The sequence below is a fragment of the Podarcis gaigeae genome (assembly GCF_964106915.1).
Source record: "Podarcis gaigeae genome assembly, chromosome: 1".
NCBI classification, from domain to species: Eukaryota; Metazoa; Chordata; class Lepidosauria; order Squamata; family Lacertidae; genus Podarcis; species Podarcis gaigeae.
In genome coordinates, this window is record NC_139678.1 from 116,963,469 (window position 1) to 116,983,628 (window position 20,160).

General features: G+C 43.8%; 1 protein-coding gene across 5 annotated transcripts in view; it reads right to left on the reverse strand.

Moving 5' to 3' along the window:
* Nucleotides 1–1,778: 1,778 nt before the first annotated feature.
* Nucleotides 1,779–20,160, reverse strand: part of RAPGEF4 (Rap guanine nucleotide exchange factor 4) — a 168,627-nt gene continuing 150,245 nt past the window's right edge. For all 5 annotated transcript variants that reach the window (XM_083706177.1, XM_083706179.1, XM_083706178.1 and 2 more), the window contains 7 exons: nucleotides 18,415–18,593; nucleotides 11,038–11,128; nucleotides 9,329–9,379; nucleotides 8,566–8,653; nucleotides 8,207–8,271; nucleotides 3,636–3,690; nucleotides 1,779–3,169 (listed from right to left, as the gene is read on the reverse strand). In XM_083706177.1, the coding sequence (XP_083562303.1) occupies nucleotides 3,042–3,169; nucleotides 3,636–3,690; nucleotides 8,207–8,271; nucleotides 8,566–8,653; nucleotides 9,329–9,379; nucleotides 11,038–11,128; nucleotides 18,415–18,593 (657 nt within the window). In that variant the 3' untranslated portion in view covers nucleotides 1,779–3,041. The remainder of the gene's footprint in view (nucleotides 3,170–3,635; nucleotides 3,691–8,206; nucleotides 8,272–8,565; nucleotides 8,654–9,328; nucleotides 9,380–11,037; nucleotides 11,129–18,414; nucleotides 18,594–20,160) is intronic.

The following is a 20,160-nucleotide window of genomic DNA, read 5'->3' on the forward strand; positions in this document are numbered from 1 at the left end:
TCACCAGAATTCACGAGCATTTTAGTGCAGATTTCTCAAAACACATCAATTTTTTCTATGTGATTTGGCCTTATATACACACCTTTGTTGTTGTTGTTTAGTCGTTTAGTCGTGTCTGACTCTTTGTGACCCCATGGACCAGAGCATACCAGGCACTCCTGTCTTCCACTGCCTCCTGCAGTTTGGTCAAACTCATGCTAGTAGCTTCGAGAACACTATCCAACCATCTCGTCCTCTGTCGTCCCCTTCTCCTTGTGCCCTCCATCTTTCCCAACATCAGGGTCTTTTCCAGGGAGTCTTCTCTTCTCATGAGGTGGCCAAAGTATTGGAGCTTCAGCTTCACGATCTGCCCTTCCAGTGAGCACTCAGGGCTGATTTCCTTCAGAATGGATAGGTTTGATCTTCTTGCAGTCCATGGGACTCTCAAGAGTCTCCTCCATACACACCTTTACTAAACTATTTTCACGAATATATGCATTTATATGCACACTTTACCCTCGTGTATGCGTTTTTGAATACGCCAGTTGGAAAACTGCACTGCAAAATTTGGAGAAAGTCTGTTCCGGTTCTCATCTCGTTTCAGAAAATGTAAGTTAGGTAAGTTTACTTTAAAATGCAAACTGAATCAAATGCCCCTCCCCCCCTGCCCCCTACGTACCTTGACTTGGGCTATAGGAAGGGTAGCAAAGTGTCTTGAGCCAGCCCTGAAACTGAGGAACACCACCCTTTGCACTAGCTCAGTGAAAACACTGGTTTCTAAAAATCTGGAGGGAGTTTCCTTTCACAATCAAGAAACCTCGGCCTGTCCATTGTACACCCACCTCCCCATCTTATGCCAAGCTGATGACTAAATTCCAGGATTACAGCCTGGTATGTTAACGTGATTTTTAAAGGGTGGGGACATGCCCCAATCTGTCGTTTGAAGAGAGACAAGCCCTGCCTGAGTTTAGGAGGCTTTTGAGAGCATTGTTTTCCTCTCTTGCCTATCCCAGCATGCTGCATTAAACCCTTTGGACTCACGTAACACGTATGAGTAGGTGGCCCTTCACCAAGTTGCCTCTACTTGTTTGTTGGAGTTGAGAAAGCCATTTCTATGCAATGCCCCTTGAATTCCTCTCTGGGTCCTTTTCACCTTCAAAAAGGCAGACCGCTTGTTCATCGAGCATTCATCCTGATCTGCTCGCACAAAGTGTACGCTGAGGTTGGATTATATCTGGTTCTTGTTGCGCATTCATCCCAATTTGCTTGCAGGGTGTTCAGATGCCTTCCTTTCGGCTGTTTTGTTCATCCTACACCTTTCTGTGCATTTGCTGCAGACCGCAAAGCACCCAATTCTTTTATGAAGTGGATTTGTCTTGCTAGGGCAACAGGGCCCTTGAACCCCCTTTAACTGTGCAAACCTAAAGTTCCAATGTGCTTGAATGCCTTCAGTCTAGTGAAGCCCAAACTCATAGGAAGGCAAGCCAGACCAATGGTCCACCTAGCTCAGAAGTAGCTATGCTCATGGGCAGAAGCTTTCCAGTCCAACCTAGAGATACTACGGATTGAATCTGAAGCCTTCTGGCATGCAAAGTCTGCTCTACCATTTGCGCTATAGTCCAGCTATTTCAGTGTCAAATAGGAGGTTTGCTGAAAGAGAGAGAGGAGGGAAGTACTTATTGAATGCATAATAGCAAAGTTCAACTACTGTCTACGTTGGGCAAAGATAGTGTCTATAGTAATAGATCAAGGTGCAAATAACAGGCGCTACCGTTTTTAATAAAGGATGGCACACATGCTTTCATCGGCAGTTACGTTTAATGAAGACAGTGCATTTTATTTACATAAAACATACGACACACTCCTCGTAGCCATGAAATGTAGAGCGTGTACAGTACAAAGACCAAATTGTACTTCAATTACATGCTGAATAAAACAAGATTAAAGTAATTTGTTGTGGCGCAACAACGAACACGTAAAGAAATAAATAATCCTCACAAAGATTTGACGTTTCTGTATACTGCCTACTTAAAAGTGCAAAACGGTTCCTGAAAATCGGAGGATATTTTGTAAAGTTTAAAATCCAGAAAAGACAAACCTAATCAGCCCAAAGGTGTAGCTGATTGTCGAAGGTTTCAGTGCCCAGGAAAAAAGAAACATGATTATTTTGAAAATATGTTGTGCATATTGTGCTCTTTCTGAAGAAGTTTTGTGGGTTGTTGTTGTTTTTTGCAAGTTTTTAATGCCTCCCCTCCTCCAAACTATCATTACTTTTTTCCTGGCATTTTGTAAAATCCTGATTGGCAGTTTAAAGAAAAATCCCAAAGGAAATGAAATGTAAACAAATATGTACCTAAGTATTAGAGGCCCAGTCAATGCTCAGGTTAACTTAAGTGGCCACAATGCTCTACTGTAGTAAGGCAAATGTGGTTAAGAGCTGACTTAAAAAATATAATTCTCTTAAGGGAAAGGCTTTTTTTGACTATTCTCTGAATACTAAAGCCATAGCAATTCGTAACTGTACCTTGTTTTCTGCCATTAGGTATTTTATTTTAAATTTTTCTTTTGCTACTGAAGCTCTTGAGAGCCAAACATGCAAAACGAAGGGCAGAAGTTGGCCTTCCATTTGATAATGTATTAGAAAATACTGCTATTTCTTTTATTAGATAAGAGAACCCACCTATACATTCACTGGAAACGGCAGAAGTTATAGGTTCAACTTTTCACCAGCTGTTATACCATTTTGTTTTTGGTGTCCTCTTTTTCTCTCCTCCTTTTTAATTTCTTAAATAAAGATTTATTTTATATACAAGACGTTTCGTGTGTTTCAAAACGAACCAGAAGTATATATATAACACCAGTAATCTCCCAGCTACAGCTCACGACCTCTTCAAACAGCCTCTGTTATTTCTCAGGGAAGGCAGGTACCATTGTGCGTTAATTACCTAAGATGTTAGAATCTGTTGTTGCTTATATTTGCAGTGGCAGTGCAGTAGCACAGAAAGTCGAACAAATGACCTTGTACCGGAGGGAAAGGGGAAGGTGTAATCACTTGAAAGGTTTTAAGCACGTCGTGGTTCTAGCCGGTGTGACATCTGTGATAAAGTCCTCTGGTTGTCAATCACACTTAATTGCCGAACGTAACTCCGGACATCCTGATGGTTCTTATTCACCAGAGATGCGTCGGGATCTGATGAAACAGAAGTGATGTGCTATTGGTACGCTTAGTCAAACGCAAATCTGAGCAGAACAAGACAAGCCACGCAACCTTCCACCAGCAGAATAATATATAAACATGCAAAGCCAGAATGCCACATTCACAAAGCCCCGTCCTTCCGTCCCTTTCAAATTAACCTTGCTGCATTCTTCTGTAATCCTCGTCCCACAAATTGGTACTTCGTTTAGTTCTCCTTGGTTATTTTTCACAAACACTGGAGGAACGGTGTGCATTATTTTATCAGCATAGGTAACCTGATTAAAAGCCCCAAAACCTTGATATCTCTAGTAAAATGACTCAGGAGGCACACCCTGATTTCAGCAGAATTAGATTGTGCCTCTAACATAGGCTGTAATTCCAGATTGTGTTTGCAGCCTATAAGCTTGTGGCATAGAGGGAACAACTGTATCAGTAACAACACACATATTTTGATACTTACTGAAAGGCTGGCTCCGGCAGAATTTCACTGTCCTAACGGTTTTTGAAATCATACGCTGAAAGGAAAAAATAATAGCCAACCATATTAAAACCATCGTCCTGCATGTGGCAAGCAAGCCTGTCAGAATTAAAAAGGGTTTAGTCTAGACTTCCTCCTCATTCCAGGAGCCCTACTTTTCTATAGGCATGCCTCTTTTAACATGGGGATGCATTTATAGATGGACTGCTCCACCTATGTTCAGAAATGACAAAATGCCCCACACCTGCTTTTCTGCAGTAGCTGAACAAGCTCTCTGAGGCTCTTCCAGCAAGAATGACAAAAAAGTATATGTTTGTATGCAACCTAAGCAAATCACCATGTGAGATCAAACCAAGGCTCTATTTATAATTCAGCCTGGTGTCTTCCAGAAGCTTTGAAACAAAAAGACCATCAGCCCCAGCTAGTATAGCTAACTGTCAAGGATGATGGGAGTTGTAGTAAAAAAAACACACCAAAAAACACCTGGAGGATACCAGCTTGAAGAAGGCTGACAGGACATGGAAACAATTTGCTTTCCTTTTTTGTCGCCCCCCAGGTATCTGCTATTCAGAAACACACTGCTTGTGAACAAGGAGGCAAGATTCTGCTGTCCTATCTGTTGAATGAATTTGTTTAATCCTTTTTCTATTCCGGTAAAATCTTTTCAGTGACATCCTCCATGCTGAAGAGGTGTTTATTTATGTTTCATTCTTACATTTACCTGGGAGTGTTTTAAAAAACCATGCAGTACCAAACATTTGGAAACAGCAGTGAACACAAACACAACATTCCCGTAGCCACATCTACCGAAAGGTACTGTACCAAAGAGGAATGATTGCCAATGACTCTTTCGGACCAATACGACTCAGGAAAACATATAACTGTACAATGCACGGACCCTTTGCGTTTTTTTTTAAAAAATATGGTTATAAATCTGGTTCTTTTTATTATTTTTCATTTAGGAATCTGGCTTTGAAACTGGTTGTAAAGCTGGCCTTAGTAATGTTTCATAAGGGAAACAGTAGATCAGGGTTTCCCCAAACGTGGCTCTCCAGATGTTTGGGACTACAATTCCCATCATTCCTGACCGCTGGTCCTGCTAGCTAGGGATGATGGGAGTTGTAGTCCAAAAACAGCTGGAGACCCACGTTTGGGAAACCCAGCAGCAGATTGTTGACTCTACTTACAAATTCAAACGTCTAAGGGATAACAAAGAGTTCAAAGTTCTGCAAAAAAAAATACAGTCGTACCTCGGAAAAGTCGAACGGAATCCGTTCTGGAAGTCCATTCGACTTCCAAAACGTTCGGAAACCAAGGTGTGGCTTCAAAACAGTTTCAAACCGGTTCGGGAGCCACAACGTTCAACTCGCAAGGTGTTCAGGATCCAAGGTACAGCTGTAATAATAATAATCCCAACCCAACAACACTCACACACATGCAACCCCCACCATCAAACTGTTTGCTAACTTTGAATCCCCCCTCCCCCCCCAAAAAAAAAAATAGTTTAAGTTTTCCCAGTGTGGTTTGGAACTCCATTGCTGGAAAGTTATGCAGCACTAAATCTGGATCCCTCCACAACAGAGCCAACCATACATTACAATGAATTCTCCAGGCTCGCCCCGTCATCTCGACACCCTCACCCTGCAGTTCCAATTCAGCTTGCAGGCAGCCTAGAATAGTGGCAGCAAGCCAGGACATTTTCTGCTAATCCATTCCTAGACCCAGGCTCCAATGTTGTTATAAATATTCATACCACACCACACAAAAACCACTAAGGGTTTAAGTCACATACTTCACTTTTTTTTTTTTGCATAATCTTTATGTTCCAAAAACGAAAGAATGCTTGCCCTCTCTTCCCCCGCCCCCCCATAAGGATCAGTGCGTGGATTCCTTTTGTTCAGCTCCATAAAACCTGAAAACCAATATGCACAAATTCGCTAATCCTCATTTCACACCTCAAGGGTGAAGAGTCTCAGTAAAAAGGAGAACCAGTGGTTGGTGGCACTATTTTTGTACGGCCATGGATGGAGAAGCTTGTGTTGCAGAGGCGTCTTGGAATGCCCCTATGGGCTGCTTTTCAGCAAGTACCATGACAGCGATATTCTCGCGAAGCACATTAGATAAGTGCCACCAGAAGCTATTTTCCTGATGCAAGGAATTTGGGGAGGGGGGAGAGAGACAGGGACAACAGTGGAATCTGTTCTTGTGCATCTTGCTTTTCCATCAGGAAGGCATGTTCCTCTCATGGCCAACTCCAGGCATAAAAGCAAAACTCTCTAGCTAGGCCCCCAGCTATGCACCTGCAGTTCTTCGCATAGCTGTCAACTTACAGATTTGAAAATAAGGGACCAGCAGCCTCGAAAATAAGGGATCGGCAGCCAAAATAAGGGATTTTCCCAGCACAGGTATGTTCAACTTCTGAGCCCCTCTGAGCCAAAGGCAGAAAGCCCAGCCAGCAGCCAAACGAAGCCTCAAGCGGTGGTTCCCACAGCACAGCAACTCGGCAAAGGGGATGCAGCAAGGAAAACCACTGTCACCTCTCCGCTGGGAAGCGCTGAGCAAAGGTGAGTCCCCAGGCAACGCAGCCGGTTTGATCGGCACAAGGCATGCAAGCTCCATCCCCCAGTCGTTCTTAGACTCCTTACTGGGTGAGCAATGCAACCAAGCAACACAGTTGGAGCCTCCCTCCTCCCTGGCCGGCAGGGAGGGAGGGAGGGAGAGGAGCTGCTTCCTTTGAAACCTGGGAAATTTAAGGGACATCATCAATAAGGGACAGCAGCGGGACACGGCGCTGGGATAAGGGACTGTCCCGCCAAATAAGGGACACTTGACAGCTATGGTTCTTCGTCTACCTTTTACCTACAACAGAAGCCTTGATTTTTTTTCTTGGTCAGGTTAGGAGCCACAGTTTTGCAGCTGCATTTTATCCCCATTGCCTGGATCAGGCAAAACAGGACTGGGAGAAGATGCTGTGTCGGTAAGTGACAGGTAGGTTAGTGAAGACTGGATTTTTTTAAAAAAAAAAACCCTGACCAGGACTCCTGAGCCTTTCGGGAGTTGTGCAAAAAGGCAAATTTCAGCAGCTTTTGTCATTCCTGCATGAAAAGTGGCACCTGCCAGGACTCTTTCTTTAGCGCAGCTATTAAAGACAGAGAAGGCCTGTCCTTCTAGGCCTCTAGTCCGTCCTCTCGACAGCACTGGTGCCAAATATTTGACTGCATAATTCGTCCTGGAGAACTCACTAGCCTGACAGGTGAATGGCAGCCTCACAGAATCAGGCAATTTGCAAAACTGGCTTCTGTTTTTTTTTTTGTGTGTGTGTGGTGGTGGTGGGGAATTAAAGCCACACTGGGCTTGATTTTTGGCACAGATTAAGTCACAACTCTCCCAAACAGCAGACGAAGCGGCAAACCTTCATCTCTGGGATGTACTGAATGGTCTTTCGGGCAAAAACCAATGTTCCCTGCATGTAGAAAATGGGCATGTGAGGGGAAATCTAAGGCCTTTATCTTCCTGACATTTTTTTTTAAAAAAAAAAATATTATTTACCTCGTAAATAATTTCTCCAGACCACTACACTTTACTAATATTCAAAATATTTTGTTGCTATGGTTATTGTTTTATTATTTGCACAGAAAACCATCCGTTCACAAGAGCTCCATTGGCATGCTTAAAGTTAGAGACCTGCAACATTTAAAAAACCGGGCCTTTGTCGTACTATAGGGGTGCTAACTCAAGACAAAAAGGCTTCTGAATCTGTGGTCTAATGCAGACAGTCCTTACGGGCTCCAGGGATGTCACTGCCTGCTCAACATGCTGTACCAAATCCATTAGAAAAATCGAAATAGTTTTAAAATACGTGGGTTTTTTAAAATAATACTAAAAAATAGTACAGTGTTATTAACATGCCATTACACAATCCATTGACTTGGTATGTGAGAGGCTGCCCTCTAGAGGCTGATTTGGAGAACAGGTAGTCTGAGCGAGAAGTGAAAGAAAAAAGAGAAAAAGGAAGCAGCAGAATTCTATTAACTGATGTGTGTCAAGGAAGTCCATTTCCTAAGGAAGCAGGAAATTCCAGGTAGATCAGAATATGCCTAACCATTGGCATCTGCCAGCAAAATTAGCTACTGAGAGAAATTAGGTAGATAAATAATGATTTTGGTAAGAGAACTTGCTGTGGTTTCATTGGCGGTATATAGATGAGCAACACTAACCTGCAAGGGGCAAGTAACTTTAAAATATGTTTTTTATGCTAGATCCATGGAATTAAATCAGTGGTTCATTTATTTGCCAATCACTTTAAAGCATTTCCAAACTGCTTAGTATTTCAAAATCTCCAAGTGGTATACATAAAAGCAACAAAACAGTATACTGTCGTACCTTGGAAGTCAAACGGAATCCGTTCGACTTCCAAAATGTTTGGAAACCAAAGTGCAGTCGGAAGCCATGGAAGCCCCTTCAGATGTTCGGCTTCCAAAAATACTTTACAAACCGGAACAGTCACTTCCGGGTTTGCGGAAAATCTTGCTTTAGTAATATGCCCTACTTACCATTTTTTCGAAGTTCACTAGATTGTCGATGAAGGTCTTGTTCCCTTCATGGATAAATGTCATGTCTGCAATACAAATAAAGGCACCACCTGTGTAACTGGCAATAGATAATCCGACATTGATAGATATCCAGACACTGAGAAGATAGACCAAATTTCTCACTTCCTACATGCTATTGCCCATTCAAAGCAATTACTGGTACTTGTAAAAAGAAAAAGAAAAAAGTAACATTTAGACAATAACGCTTAGATTTATGAAAGAACTTTTTTCTTTATTAGGACTTCTGCAAAATTGAGATCATCATCATCATCATTATTATTATTATTATTGCATGCTCTTCACCCCCTTCAGATAGTTACCTTTTATGAGTAAAGGCATGAATGGAATAACGGGAGGTTGCAGTTTAGCTACCGTCAGTCTGTAGGCCCTGTGATTTCTTGATGGGTCCTGAGGGAAAAAAGACACAGTCAGACCTGTGCAGGTATTTAGCAAAATACAAATACTTGTTAGTTAACAGGTTTTTTTTAAAAAATGTAATAATTTCATAACCTAATTTATGCTTCATTCATAATAAGGATAGTCTTCTTTCAACGCTTCTTTGGAAAGATAGCAATCATCCATTTCATTAGCTGCCTATTCCTTATAAGTTACGTGCTGTCTGACGAGAGTGTAATTACTTAACAAAAGAGGTGTTTATTATCAAAAGGGAAAATACAGCTAGAGGTGTGGTTATTAAACAGTGTGCTTATCTGAAGAAGAGAACTGTTGCATGCTTCTCCTGTATACATTCGCTGAGCCATCTCTATAAAGCTCTAAAACCATAAATCTGTAACAATAATGCATGCAGGTTGGAATATAGAATCTAGCAGAAATATCAAGGGATGATAAAGTTTTCTAAATTTCCCAGGCCGACTTTAAGTAGGGCATACATTTTCTCATAATAGGCTCCCCGAGAGTATAATTTATTCGTCATACATGCTTGTTTTATCAGTGCTGTGGCGGGCTCATAAATTCCTTAAAGTCACACAAGGACACATAAAACGTTGGGAAATAGACAAATTCAGATCAGGTGTTCAGAAACCAGGGTGAATCCAGGTAGCACTTAAGCATTAAGCCAGTTACCATTAAGCTTTCAAACTCTGCATGGATCTTCTTGAACTTGCTCGGGAGTTTCTGTCAAGAAAAGAGACAAGCACACATGTGGGAAGCCTGTAATCGAATCAAGATGGACTGAACTGTGTGTGCGGCGCACTGAATTTCCCCAGCGCACAGTTCCTACAACACAGCCCCGAGATGGAAAAAGACTTGCTCTTTTGCCACAGGTTTACAACAATGCAGCTGCGGGGGGGGGGGGGGAATACAGTAAGTCTCCTAGCAACCAGATTATAAATAGGGAGCCACGAAGCTTTTAGCCGTTTGGGATCCAAAATACACCCCACCCCACCCCCAATACCCTGGGAAATGCCAGAGAGATTTTCTCTTGGTTCGCAGAGGTTATGGAGCAGCAATATCCACATGCCAGTGTGGATTTCCCAGCATTCATCTGCAGGGTTTGTTTGGGGTTTTTTTGTGGGGGGGGGGATGAAGAAGACACATCTGTTTCAAGTTTCACGTCGGCCTCATCTTTAGTGCAGCGCATTTAAGAAATAAAAAATGACGTCCTTGGGAGCAGTGATCTGGCGAAATTATTTACATTAAAGGACAACAGACCTCTGCAATGTGTACACAGGCCAATCGTTCCTCAAGTGCGTACTTCCGGAAGGTGCTGTATAATATGAACTACCACATATAATCTGAGCTAGCTCTGGAACCAAAGGTCGCTGTCTCTCTCTCTCTCTCTCTCTCTCTCTCTCCCCTTTGTTATCATTACTGGAATACGTATGACTAAGGTCAGGATCCAACAAATGTATACACTAGTTCTCTGAGCTACAGGGGACTTTCAACTTGTTGTTTTTAAATGACCATCAGCTCCCTCACAGGAACATAGGAAGCTGCCTTATGCTGAGTTCATTGCCATTAGGTCCATTGAGCTCATTGGCATTCCCGTTGACTAGTCATGGCTATCCTGGGTTTCAGGCAGAGAATCTGGGCGGCTTCCAACCAAATATTAAAATACAGTAATACATCAAACATTAAAAGCTTCCCTAAACAGGGCTGCCTTTAGATGTCTTCTAAAAGTTTGGTAGTTGTTGTTCGCTTTGACATCTGGTGGGAGGGCGTTCCACAGGGAGGGCGCCACCACCGAGAAGGCCCTTTGCCTGGTTCCCTGTACCTTGGCTTCTCACAGCAAGGGAACCGCCAGAAGGTCCTCGGCGCTGGACCTCAGTGTCTGGGTAGAACAATGGGGGTGGAGACGCTTCTTCAGATATACTGGACTGAGGCCATTTAGGGCTTCTCAACTAGCTGGGTCACTGGCCTGATCCAGCACAGCCCTTCTTATGTTTGGTTCCACTGAAACTGTAAACTGTGGTAAATGGTTTACAGTGAATGCAGAGATCACTACTGCTTCACTCCTCCATTAGCACAAGCAATGGCACAGAACCACAATCCCAAGGCTTAGTGTGATGAAATCACTAGGAACCGTGACTTGTTTTGCTCTGAACAAACCATGAATGGTAAAAGAAAAGGAAATCTTGACTTCATCTTGTGGTCTCTGGTGCCTGGTCCAGACATAAGGCTCAGCTAGGGATCGCGGTTCATTCTTCCCGATAGGGGAGGAGCAAATTGGGAGAAGTCTCTGCATTCGTGGTGAACTGTCAATGATGATTTACCACGATGTGCAAAAGCAGAAAAAGGAAGAAATGAAAGGTGTGGATTTACTCTGCACTCACCTCCCATGTCATTGTGAGGCGGCTTACCGCAACGTTGCTCAGTCCCATGATCAAAGCGAAAAAGGAATTCAAGTTTTTGTATTCCTTGCAACTAGAAAAGAAGAGGTTCACAGTTTGATTGGGCGGGGGGGGGGGACAAACTGAGAATCAGAAAGCCTGGCTTCTAGAGTGCTTCTATATTTTGGAAGTATTCATCCAGACAAGTCTTATTATCGTGCTTGGAAGCATACCCTACTGTATTTATTTTAGACTAACTCCTTCGGTTGCAATTCTGAGCATATTTTCTCACAAGCAAACCATCTGAATCACCCGGAATGACTTCCAAGTTAGCCTCTTGAGGATTACAGCAAATCACAAGCAATTGTGAAACAAGAAAGGTTTAATAATACACCCACAATGTCACCACTTAGCGTCTTATTCTGATACTCCTTAAAAGTCCTCTTCCTACCGCTTTATTTTTGTTCTACGTATTTCTTAATTCTCTTCCACTCAATAAGCACCATCCTCGGGGCATTTCCAAAAACAATGCTCACTTAGCTAGGTTTTGGGAGTTCCATTCAGCACAAGTTCAGCTTCCAATTTAGAGAAACAAAAGTAACATAACCTGCTAAGAGACAAAGGCCGAATTCAAACGTTGCTTCTGTTGGTACAAGGAGACATTTCCCCATAAGATCCTATAGTGTTCTGGTAACCTACATGGTAATTTTTATCTCTGCTGTTGTAAGTTTTTAATGTTGTATTTGCATTTATGTTTTGATGTATGCCGCCCAGAAAATTAACTATGGGGGAGCAAAAAACTATAGGGGGGAAAAATAAGTTTTATACATCTGAATCATGCTCGGGTGGGGGAAATCACATAATAATAATAATAATAATAATAATAATAATAATAATAATAATTTATTATTTGTACCCTGCAAATCCGGCTGGGTTTCCCCAGCCACTCTGGGCGGCTTCCATAGAAACCAGAAAACACTAAAATATCATACATTAAAAACTTCCCTGAACAGGGCTGTCTTAAGATGTCTTCTGAATGTCAGGTAGTTGTTTATCGTTTTGACATCTGATGGGAGGGCGTTCCACAGGGCGGGCGCCACTACCGAAAAGGCCCTCTGCCTGGTTCCCTGTAGCTTTGCTTCTCGCAATGAGGGAACCGCCAGAAGGCCCTCGGCGCTGGACCTCAGCGTCCGGGCAGAACGATGGGGGTGGAGACGCTCCTTCAGGTATACTGGGCCGAGGCCGTTTAGGGCTTTAAAGGTCAACACCAACACTTTGAATTGTGCTCAGAAACGTACTGGGAGCCAATGTAGGTCTTTCAAGACCGGTGTTATGTGGTCTCGGCGGCCGCCCCCAGTCACCAGTCTAGCTGCCGCATTCTGGATTAGCTGTAGTTTCCGAGTCACCTTCAAAGGTAGCCCCACGTAGAACGCATTGCAGTAGTCCAAGCGGGAGATAACTAGAGTCTGCACCACTCTGGCGAGACAGTCCACGGGCAGGTAGGGTCTCAGCCTGCGTACCAGGTGGAGTTGGTAGACAGCTGCCCTGGATACAGAATTGACCTGCGCCTTCATGGACAGCTGTGAGTCCAAAATGACTCCCAGGCTACGCACCTGGTCCTTCAGGGGCACAGTTACCCTATTCAGGACCAGGGAGTCCTCCACACCACCCCTGTCCCCCAAAAACAGTACTTCTGTCTTGTCAGGATTCAGCTTCAATCCATTAGCCGCCATCCATCCTCCAACCGCCTCCAGGCACTCACATAGGACCTTCACCGCCTTCACTGGTTCTGATTTGAAAGAGAGGTAGAGCTGGGTATCATCTGCATATTGATGGACACCCAGTCCAAACCCCCTGATGATTTCTCCCAGCGGCTTCATATAGATGTTAAAAAGCATGGGGGAGAGGACGGAACCCTGAGGTACCCCACAAGTGAGGGCCCAAGGGTCTGAACACTCATCCCCCACCACCACTTTCTGAACACGGCCCAGGAGGAAGGAGCGGAACCACTGTATGACAGTGCCCCCAGCTCCCAGCCCCTCTAGACGGTCCAGAAGGATGTTATGGTCGATTGTATCAAAGGCCGCTGAGAGATCCAGCAGAACCAGGAAACAACTCTCACCTTTGTCCCTAGCCCGCCGGAGATCATCAACCAGTGCGACCAAGGCAGTTTCAGTCCCATGATGAGGCCTGAACCCCGATTGGAAGGGATCCAAATGGTCCGCATCCTCCAGGCGTGCCTGGAGTTGTTCAGCAACCACACGCTCAATCACCTTGCCCAAGAATGGAAGATTTGAGACTGGGCGATAGTTGGCCATACTGGCCGGGTCTAAAGATGGTTTTTTAAGAAGCGGTTTAACGACCGCCTCTTTCAGCGGTTCTGGGAATGTTCCCTCACAGAGGGAAGCATTCACCACCCCGCAGAGCCCATCGCCCAGCCCTTCCCGGCTTGCTTTTATTAGCCAGGATGGGCAAGGATCAAGGAGACAGGTGGTTGGTTTCACGCGTCCAAGCAGCCTGTCCACATCCTCGGGGGTAACGGATTGAAATTGATTCCATGCAACTTGACCAGACAGGGCTCTAGCACTCTCCCGCCCCAGCCCTGCTCCCACGGTGGTGTCTAGCTCCTTCCAAATATGAGCGATTTTATCTGCAAAAAACTTTGCAAAATCGTTGCAGGAGATCTTGGGGTCTTTACAAGGCCCTGGTGGTAAAGGTGGTTCCGTTAAATTGCGGACCACCTGAAAGAGTCTCCTGCTACTATTTTCTGCAGATGCAATAGAGGCGGTGAAGAAAGTCTTCTTCGCCGTCGCTATCGCCACTTGGTAGGCTCGACGTTGAGCTCTAACCTGTGTCTGGTCAGATTCGGAGTGAGTTTTCTGCCACCGACGCTCTAGCCGTCTCAGCGATTGTTTCATCGCCCTCAGCTCCGAAGAAAACCACGGGGCTGTCCGGGCTCCATGCAATCGGAGAGGGCGCTTCGGAGCCAGGCAGTCAATAGCCCTGGTTAACTCCGCATTCCAGCGGGCCACCAGGGAATCAGCTGAAAGGCCATCAACATGGGATAAAGCATCCCCTACCACTCTCTGGAAACCAATTGGATCCATTAAGTGGCGGGGGCGGACCATCCGAATTGGTCCCACCTCCCTGCAGAGGGGAAAGGTCGCGGAGAAGTCCAGTTGCACCAGGAAGTGATCTGACCATGGCACTTCTTTGGTTTCACTTTTACTTAGTGTCAGATCACCCACGTCACTAGAGGTGAATACCAGGTCTAAGGCATGTCCATGACTATGAGTTGGGCCCAACTTATTCAGGGACAGCCCCATGGAGGCCATGCTTTCCACGAAGTCCCGAGCGGCCCCTTGTAAGGTCGTGTCGGCATGGATGTTAAAATCCCCTAGGACAACCAAGCTAGGTGTCTCCAGGAGAACATCTGCCACGACCTGAAGCAGCTCGGACAGGGAATCCTTGGTGCAGCGGGGAGGTCGGTACACCAAAAGGAATCCTGTACTGCCCCTATTGCCCAACTTCCAGAACATGCACTCAGAAAACTGGGTCTTCCCAGTAGGACGCCTGATGCAAACTAATGACTTCCTAAAAATCACTGCAACCCCCCCTCCCTGCCCACATGACCCGGGTTGCTGTGCATAAGAGAAACCCGGTGGGCAAGCGGCAGCAAAGACAGGCCCATCTGCTTCCTCCAACCAGGTCTCTGTCACACATGCCAGGTCAAATCCTCCATCCACAATCAGGTCATGGATGGCAGTGGTTTTATTCATCATTGACCTGGCATTACACAGCAACACCTTCAGGTCATGTGGGTTTCCCACATATGTATTCTCCGTGCCAAACCTTCCCTTTATCTGTGATGAAATAGTCACGGGTAATACCCCCAGAATGCTCAGCACCCCAGCACAGGACTAGTCAATGTTTAGAAGTTCTCGGACTCCAACTCCCATCATGTCACTTGTCAGGCATGATGGGAGCTGCAGTTCAGTAAATATCTGGAGGTGGTTTGTGGGAAAGAGACTGTGACGTTAGCATATATGAGAGAGTGCTGGAGGGGAAATAGTAAAATAGGTTGCACAGACAGGACCCAGGGGGGTGGAGTCAGTGGGACTATACAACCAGTTCTGGGAGGAGTTGGTTGGGAGTTGTTGGTGGGTAGATGGTTGGTTTTTTCCTGCCCACCTAGCAGTTCGAAAGCACCCCTAAGTGCAAGTAGATAAATAGGTACCGCTTTATAGTGGGAAGGTAAACGGCGTTTCCATGTGCTGCATTGGTGCTGGCTCACCAGAGCAGCTTCGTCACGCTGGCCACGTGACCCGGAAGTGTCTCCGGACAGCGCTGGCCCCCGGCCTCTTAAGTGAGATGGGCGCACAACCCTAGAGTCGGACACGACTGGCCCGTAAGGGCAGGGGTACCTTTACCTTTACCTTTAGATGGTTGGTTTTAGTGGGTTGGCTGGTTGGGAAAGGCAGTTGATAATAGAGAGACAGTTAGGGCAGTGGGTTCTTGAGTGTGGGGAGGCAGAAGAGATAGAGAGAGGAAAATACAACTAAGAAAGTAAAGAGCAACAACGTTTGGAATGCCGTAAAAGTTTTGTTTGTGTCTGAAATAAAATACACTCTTCTTTATTAATTGAGAAGCTGACTGAGACTGAAGTGATTTTACCAGGGAGGACCTGGTTGGTGGCAGCGGATTAGTGGTGTACGGGTCAATAGTCCGTGAGATGACAGGGGGCTCCGTACGAACGCCACAGAGACGTCTGGGCTAAACTGTTAGGTTCTCTGCTACTGGTTTAGGACAAGTCTGGGGAACCTTTTTTTCCCCTATGAGGGGCCTTTAACCCATGGGGAAAGGCAAAAGTGGACCACACTTCATGGCAGAACAAGCAAGAATCGAAAGTGGGTGGAGCAAATAACAAAAGGAGAAGCCATTCCTTCTCTCTCCCTTTCTTTGGAACCCCAGACGAATCTATGGGCCACATGGTGCTTCCAGAGTTTTCTGGATCATAGCAAGTTCACATGGGTACAGCTTGAGGCAAGTCATTCACAAACAATATCCCTTCACATCCTTGAAATTCACCTATTTTGAGCAAAACTACATTTGATCGACCTCATGATCCCATTACATTTTCCTGTTTCACTGTATAGTTAACACACACACAAAAAAAACATGTTGCCATAGTAGCGATTTTCTTTTTTTACAGCGAAGAACAGCTCCACGAAACTGAAATAACAGAAATAAGATGTCATCGTTTTATATTAGGAATATCAAATCTGCCCAAGTATTTGCATTCAATAAATAAAAAAAGATCCCGAGAACTTTAGCTATTTCCAATTTACAGAGACAGAGGGGGGGGGGGGATATTGACATAAACAGGAGGTTGTCAAATGGGAATAAACATGAGGTTAATCCTGTAAGTAGTGATTCTGGGATATTAGTTATCTGCTTGCCTCAGGCAATGCTGATGTTTTCCCTGATATTTTTTTTCCATACTAAAAGTAAATGTTCATCAGTATTTGTGCGCCTGGGGGACGGGGGCTGTGTGTTTTTTAAAAATAGTGTATATAAGGAAATTGTTCAAATTATTTAGCTTAATCAAATTTATTCCTATTTTCTGCTAATGATTAGGAAAAGGAACCACATTTTGTTCTTATCTATATGTGCTACTGCCCTCTGCTGGACAGAATGCAGAACAGCTCTGTGCAAAAATGGCTAAAAACGGGGATTCAATTCTCTTTACACTGCTAACGCACTGCGAGTCTCTGAATGTGGCCTGCCACATTCTGCACCAGTATCATTGCATAGGATAATAATGGAAGAATAACCTATGCTACCTGCAGTGGTGATGCTGGGTGTCCTATAGAGAATTTGGACTTTACAAAATGGGGAAAACCCAGATTCTGGCAGACTGGCGCCATCACTAGCTGGTGTTAAGTAAAGGTAAAGGGACCCCTGACCATTAGGTCCAGTCGAGACCGACTCTGGGGTTGCGGCACTCATCTCGCTTTACTGGCCGAGGGAGCCGGCGTACAGCTTCTGGGTCATGTGGCCAGCATGACTAAGCCGCTTCTGGAGAACCAGAGCAGCGCACGGAAACGCCTTTTCCCGCCGGAGTGGTACCTATTTATCTACTTGTATTTTGACGTGCTTTCGAACTGCTAGGTTGGCAGGAGCAGGGACCGAGCAACGGGAACTCACCCTGTCACGGGGATTCAAACCGCCAGCCTTCTGATCGGAAAGTCCTAGGCTCTGTGGTTTAACCCACAGCGCCACCCGCGCCCCACAGGCAAATGTTCTTTTTTTATTTGTAAGTGGCTTTGAGTCTCATTTTTGAGGTTGGGAAGCAACAAATAAATATAATAAATAAGAATATAAAATCATGCAATGGTCAGACCACTCCTAGACAATTCCTTTCTCACAGGCAGTCTGAGAGGCAATAAGAAATAACTATCTCTGATGCAGAACAAAATCTTCATACAAAAGAATTCTTACTCATCCTGCCAGAGACAGAAAACCGACCATGTGAAGTCTACAGCAGTCTGCCGTGGCTTCCAGTCCATGGCAGGTGTAATAGCCCAAATTAAGGGCATATTTTACACATCTCTTGCCATAGTGCAATCCTTTACCTTGGTTTTCAAACGCCTTGGTTCCCGGACACCAAAAACCTGGAAGCAAGTGTTCTGGTTTTCAAATGTTTTTCAGAAGCCAAAGGTCCGATGTGGCTATTGGCTATTGTTTCCAGGGCGCCTGCACCAATCAGAAGCTGCGCCTTGGTTTTCGAACATTTTGGAAGTCAAACTGATTTCCGGAACAGATTAAGTTTGGTGCTTTTGTTTTTGCTATTTATTTTGCGTATTTGCTTTTGAGGCTTTTTTGGTTAATTTGTTTTTGTGACTGTGTGGAACCCAGTTCAGCTATTGATTGATCGATTGATTGTGTGACTGTGGAAATGGATAAAAGCCCCCCATCTAAACAGTGACTATCATCAGTGCAGGTAAGAATTATTATTTTTTTAATTTTTATCATCTACAATACTGTCTTATTTATTTTATAGTACAGTACACTGATTATTGCTTTAATTTTGTGGATCAATGATCTCGTTAGATAGCCAAATTTATTTTCAATTGCTGTTTTAGAGGTTGGCTTAAAAAGTCTGGAACAGATTAATCCGTTTTGCATTACTTTCTATGGGAAAGCGCGCCTTGGTTTTGGAACGCTTTGCTTTTGGAAAGGACGGATTAAGTTTGAGAACCAAGGTACCACTGTACATGTCTACTGAAAAGTAAGCCCCATTCAGTTCAATGGGACTTCCTCTTGTTCCCAGGGAACTTTACAGGACTTGCAACATTAAAGTCGTTGAGCTATACTTACTGGGCTGCAATCTTGATGAATTTCTTTAAGAGCTGGACGCGTTTGCTGAGTTGGGAACAAAGACAAATCTCTGTGACTACCCAGAACTGGAGTTCATTGAACCTTCGCAAAAACAAATCCAAATTCGCTGTGGTCTTCTTAAAATTGTGTCTCCCAAATGTGTGGTAGACCAGTTCCAACTAGGGGAGGGGGGAAAGGAGGAGGGGAAATATATCAGGGTTAGACAAATGATTTGTGCTTTTTAAAAAAGGAACAAGAAAAAGAACCGCCCTGGAACAAATCTCTAGTTACGTTTCCAAATAGTCTGAGGGTTGGATCTTGCTATGTAGCAAGTGTTCTCTGATCACATTTCTGTTCCTCCTCTCTTCCCCAAAGCTGACTAAATTCTCCTTCTAGTTGTCTGTACTAGACAGGAGTTTTGTCAACTTACGAATAAGTGCACTGGCCACACCTTTGCATAAGTTTGTAAACCAATCATTAACTTCCATTAACTATAGTTTCCCATTTTATTGTTACTTAGAAAATACAGCTGAAAGCTTCGGAACAAGCCAGGATATATGTAAGAGCCCAAGATTACGCGCTGTTAACTAAGGTTGCATTCACAAAGCAGTTTATTCCATTTTCATGACTTTCCCTGTTAAGTTCCACATTATATTGGAACTATAGTGGAAAATGCTGCAAGTTTGCTTTTCATTTCCATGTTAGTTGATACAAAAGAAACAAAGAGAGCTCTGTTTGCAAATAGTATGGAAATTGGTGCTAAATGTCCATTAACCTGTATTTCTGGACGTGGCATTTAAATCATGTGAAAGGCCAAATATAAATTTAAAAAAATAAAACCAGAATAAACTGCCGTGTGAATGCAGCCTAAGTTAAAATTTTATAAGCAACAATGTAAGATTAGGTTTGATAAGAAAGTATTTGAACATATTTCAGTTTCTCCCAAATTGTATAATATTTCCAGAAATAGAAACGTTTTCCTTTCACTTAAGAATTGGCAGAAATGTTAGAGCTCCCTGGTGTGCCAAATGGCATTCTGCACTTGCAATCTGAAGTGATAAAACTCATTCTACCGCCTCTGGATTTTACCACCGAATTTTGCAGCCCAGAAGCACTCCGTCCGGGGTGGGGGGGATCAGAGCTGCAAGAGGTTCCTGGTGCTACTGCTGCTTACTGGGAGAGAGAGACGGGTGTGGGGGCAAAGGAATGGAAAAGAGTCGGTAGAAGAAGACTGGAAGAAATTTAAAGACTATCTACAGAAACACTGTAAAATTAAGGAATGTTAGAAGGATGCTGGAATGAAGTTATGTGGTTTTAGCAGTAATGCTATAAAGGGTTAAGTAATAATGGATTGTCAACAGGTCAGAATGTAAAGTTATAATATATTAAGATGAATTAGTAAGATAAAAACAAGGATGGAAAGGACTTGCTGAAATAACCAATTGAACTAGAATACAAAAAAGGGAGGTGTGAGGAGGTCAAGGAAACAAGTAAATGAAAGCCAGATATGGAAAGATGGATTTGTTTTTAATTGTTTCTATATATTTTTTGTATTTTGTATTTTCTGTTTTTCTTTTTCTTTTCTTTATTTTTGTAATTTTTTGAAACTTTAATAAATATTTTTTTTTAAAAAAAAAGGAATGGGAAGGCCAACATGGTGTAGGTGCACTGGGATGAGACCTAGTTCTGTTGCAACTCTGCCCTGCCATGTTAGTCACTTCTTCTTTTTTTAAGGTTTTATTATTA